The sequence below is a fragment of the Montipora foliosa genome, chromosome 9 (genome assembly GCF_036669935.1).
Source record: "Montipora foliosa isolate CH-2021 chromosome 9, ASM3666993v2, whole genome shotgun sequence".
In the NCBI taxonomy this organism is placed as follows: Eukaryota; Metazoa; Cnidaria; class Anthozoa; order Scleractinia; family Acroporidae; genus Montipora; species Montipora foliosa.
In genome coordinates, this window is record NC_090877.1 from 49,723,024 (window position 1) to 49,728,023 (window position 5,000).

General features: G+C 36.5%; 1 protein-coding gene across 1 annotated transcript in view; it reads right to left on the reverse strand.

The window, feature by feature from the left end:
* Positions 1 to 5,000, reverse strand: part of LOC137969452 (signal recognition particle subunit SRP68-like) — an 18,165-nt gene that overhangs the window by 8,578 nt on the left and 4,587 nt on the right. The window contains exons 3-4 of the mRNA XM_068815689.1: positions 1,209 to 1,322; positions 699 to 894 (exon numbers count right to left, since the gene is read on the reverse strand). Coding sequence (XP_068671790.1) covers positions 699 to 894; positions 1,209 to 1,322 — 310 coding nt within the window. The remainder of the gene's footprint in view (positions 1 to 698; positions 895 to 1,208; positions 1,323 to 5,000) is intronic.

The window sequence follows — 5,000 nt, forward strand, 5'->3', positions numbered from 1 at the left end:
CCCATGAGCACAGATGCATTGTTTAGTGCTATGAAGAGAAAAATTAATCATCTTCTCAGCAGCACAAGTATCAAATTGAATATTTTTAATCAAAAACTTGATTTTGTTCTCTTCATCACCCACTACGTACATGTACATGTACTGTAGCCTGGGAACACAAAGCATTATTATTTCTCTCCATAACACAAATCAAAATGGTATATATAGATGTACAGTCACTGTACATCTGCATCCACAATGTGTCACAAAACATTAATAGGATACTGGGCCCAGGGATGTAAAGAAAACATGATATGAACCCCTGATTAATGTACAATGTACCCAGCCCATGAACCACCCTCATTTTCAAAATTAAACCAATTTAATCAGTATTACTCACTTCATACATTGTACATGTATTTTCATAGAAGCCTGCTTTGGTCAAGCCCCATCCACCACAAAATTAACTAAATGACCAAAAGGTCCTTCATAACAATGATTAGTGTTTGCAGCCTTCTAAACCAAATTGTCTGCCCCATCTTAGCACAAAATAATTAATATTAATATATTTTGTTTTTTTTTGTTTTTTTTACCTTACAATGCAAAAATATCTAAATCAACTCTTTTACCATAATTTCACAATGTATGAAACTGTAACATCTACATTTACAAGTACATGTACACCCTACTTTTAACCTTTGACCCAGCCATCTACAGACCTGAGCTTCTAACTTAGACCTTGCATCACATGCATCACCGTAGCATAACTCTTGTAGTTGGTCAGCATGACTTGCAGCCTTGCGCAGTCGTCTGATGTAATGAAACTTTTTGCGTGGTTCAGTGTTTGCCAGAAGTTTGAGCTCCATGGCATGACTCCATGCTCGCTCTGCATCCATAAGAGGAATGTGTAAATACCTATTAAATTATTAATAATCATAATAATTTTAATAACAATAATATTAAGAAGAAAAAGAAGAAGAAGAAGAAGAAGAAGAAGAAGAAACAAACTTAACAAATTAAATTACAAAAGGGTGATAATGCCATGTGCATGTAGTTCAACTACATGTAGAGTAACTGTGATCTCTGCTTCTCCATGGAGACTTGCTTGGGTTTATGGGATCTTCAGGAAATGAGGGAGTTCATCATCATTTTAGTTGTACATGTACATGTAATTTCATTACAGTTAACTACATGTAAACTAAGGCAAATAGCCAGATCAGACATGTTACCTGACATCTTTGAGTAAATCCTTAGTCACTTTCTTTGATTTAAAAATATGCCTAGAGCCATGCTGGAAATGCATCGTCTTGTACAACCTTCTCAACCTGCGTTGACAGTATTGTCTATGTGATAGAGAACATACATGTAATAATTATGAAATTCATATAATTATTTGAACTGTACTTTTGTTACTGCTAAAGTAGCATTCACTACTGTGAGGATCTCAAAAGGTTAGGGTTAGGGAAACATTGTTCCTTCATCATATCATTGGCAAGTTCAGTTATGTACTCATATGGTACAGTAAAATCTGGATGCCCAATGAGCGTAAACTGGGTTGCCTGTGGTATGTGTTACACAAAAATAGAAGGCACTGAGTTGGGTGGTATTGAAATGCAGCATTCCAGTTAATTTTTTTCAAGTTGGGAGTCATTTAGACCAATCGAGGGGTCACTCAGATGTTGTGCCAGCAGTGGCCCTTTGGCTCACACATTCTCACATTGATTATTTTGTAATGCCCTATCCCGTTTTGAGGTCTTTTACTTTTTAAAGCTTTGGTAATTAATTCAGTTCAAAGATAACAAAACATGCTCTTGAGTAAAACTTACTCGATTCTTCTTTAAATAGTCTGCAAAAAGAATAGCTGCAAATTGCTCTGACAGACATTTTCCTGCAGGTCGCACATGTCTTGCAGTTGCACTAAGCAAACATATATTCCACACACCAAGGAAGGTCTGTACATGTTTTTCCGCTTCATAATCCCTCTTCTTTTCAGTCTAATCTGATGCTAGGTCAATTTTTTTTGGCTTAACATTTGCACCAAAAAGTACTGTAAAGGCTGGGAGTTAACAATAAAAGGAAAGCCAAACGATACCCTGGGTGCCAGAGAAATTTTGTTCCGAGGTTGGAGAGAAAGCTTCAAGATTCCAAATCAACGGTTGAGGATAAAAAAATACCTCTGGTCGCACAACCCCAGAACCTCATTTCCATGTGTGTTCATATTTCTCATCACGGTGTTGTCGTCAAATCAGCTTTGGACACCAAGCTGAGACTGCTTCCCACAGAACGCAATGAAGCGCATGATTAACATTCCTTAAAATTGTGATTACAGTGATGGCTACTCATTTCAACAACTTTAACAACGTTCTGTTGATTTTCGGTGCGTAAGACTAATTTATTTGATGAAATTCTTTCCCTCTGAGCAAAAAGTTATTGTTGAACATGTTTTTAAAAAACAGGATACTGTAAAAGTAAAGTAAAGTAAAGCAACCATATTTAACGTTGATAACTTGTAACAGTAATTCAACTGACAAACCTGAGGTCGACGGTGCGATCATTTTACTCCCCCCTCTCCATCAGAGCTCCGTTTTACAGGTATACAGTGTATAAAGCTACTTAAGCTACACAGAACGGAAAGAAGTCAAAACAAGGATGTGAGATCCGGCAATCGAACTCAGGACCTCTTGCACCAAGGCCGCGCACTAACCGACTGTGCCATCCTCGCTCCTCCTGTAATAGCAATGAGCTAGAGATCACTGCCTAAGGTGCAGAATGGACGACTTCGAAATGCGAGAAACTTTTGTCTGTCCTTACCATTTTTCACCCGAGTCCTCCCTTCCCAGACACAGTTGCAACAAATGTTGCTTGAGTATCTGCAAGTGCTCTCATGCGCAAATCAATAAGCAAAATAATTTAACTACAATTAAAATGGGTCTTTTCACATTGTCAAAGCCGTTAAAATGCTTGAAGGCAATGAAGCAGCACACGAACCATCGGAACAGTTTGGCCTTTTCCTCTTGGGCCGAAGTCACGCAGCGCTGCTTGTCACAACAGCTGTTGAGAATCAGTTTTTCGATTTGTGCAAGCAGAAACTCCCTCGAACGCAATTCTGTCCCAATTTGATGACATGGAAATGAGGTTCAGGGGTTGTGCAACCAGACTATTTTTCCGTCCTTGACCGTTGATTTGTAATCGCATACTGTTCTCTCCGACCTTGAAAAAAACATTCCTCTAGTACCCAGGGTAGCCAAAAGAATGAAGAAGAAAAAATAACAGAGTTTTTATATAAAACTCTGAATTTCTAATTCTCAGCAAAAGATCAGTGGCAATCGATCACAAAAACACTAAAATTTCTGCAGTCTCTGAAGTCTATGAATCAAGGGGAAGGTCATGATGTTCTGTCAAAAGGAAGAAATTGATCATGTGCTAGGCAAGCACAAGGTGCACATGATTACCTTGTGTCAACATTCTTGTTTACATTCAATGAAATAAATGTAAGAATGTTAATCGTTCATCGTTTTCAGAGTAAAACAACATACTTTTTAGCCAAGAAACATCAGTCTTTCGTCTTTTCAATTTTGTTGCAATATTTAACTGAATATTTACAATTTATCTGTCAGGTCAGGAAGCCTTCTTTGCCTGTTTTAATCAAAACAGAGTTTGTAATTGAAAATCTAAACATCTATGAGATGCAAAAACATACTTGCAAACACCTGAACCTGAATTATCGCAAATCACAATGCAAAGGAAAATTAATGGTTAATAAATATGACATTTTTTTACTATCTGAATGTTTTTGGGTTAGATTAAAGCGATATAACATAATTGTTGAAAATTTTTAATCAATAATGTAAACAATGTTCACACTAGTGCATGTAAGAGTGTGTTCCTTTTGGAAGATCGAAAAAAGGATCACTGATCCAAGATCACCAATGAATCTACTCTGGGAAAGGACTTCTTGGTTCCTTTGATGCATCATGATCCAAGTGATCTTGGATCAGTGATCTTTTTTCGAATCATCCCAAAAGGAGCGGGCACCCTAAGCCGTAGCATTAAAATGGATTAACCAGGAACTTAAAGAAATATTTTTGGATTCCCAAATAAACTTCATTTTGCATTATAGTGACAAAACAGATCTTTTTCTGACCTTAAAAACTATAGATACCTACATTTGTATTAATCATTTGCCAGAAAAAACATGACTAAGACTTTCTGTCATCTCTATGAAAACTACTCGGTGCGGGTCAAAATTCAACCCACATATGCAAATTAGTTGAGCTCAAGTATTACACAACACGATGAATCCACAAAGGCCCTAAAAAAAATATCACAAAAACCTTTCCAGCAAAAAGATTTTATTGAAACAAACAACATACCCTGTATTTGGCTGCACCATAAATAATTCTTGACTAAAAAGAATAAGTCAAATTTCCAATTGTTTTTTTTTTACCTGAAGACTTTGCAGAGTTGAGTACAAATAAATATACATGTAAGTAGCCAGACAACAGAAATCACAGATCCACTTGAGGTGTTTGATTCCTTCTCTCTCCATATCCAACCAGAAAATGTTTTCATTTTGGTTTCAGTGTTGTACATAACAGCACAGTTAGTAAAATATTGGAAATAGAGCTGATTTTGATATGGCTTGACAAGTCCATTACTCGACGCTTTTAAGATTCCAGATATTTATTTTTCACTGCCTTTCTTGTTTATCCAATTGACATTCCATTCTTGAGCTCCATAAGGGTTTGTTTAAAGATCCACTAAAGCATCATTATAGGTTAATTGAATATTCTACTGTGTCCACCAGATAAAATCTACGCATTTCTACTACCCCCTGAAACCTACCAAAAATGGGTGCAGAAGGCTCAATGCACAAATAGAATACTTAGCAGGGGAGTGACAGGAAAGACCTATTGTGCAACTTTTCAATTTTCTTGACACAGAAAAAAAAGGAAATAAATAAAAATAATAAAACAGAGAAATTCCGAACATTTTCTGACTACAATACTCGTCACATTTGT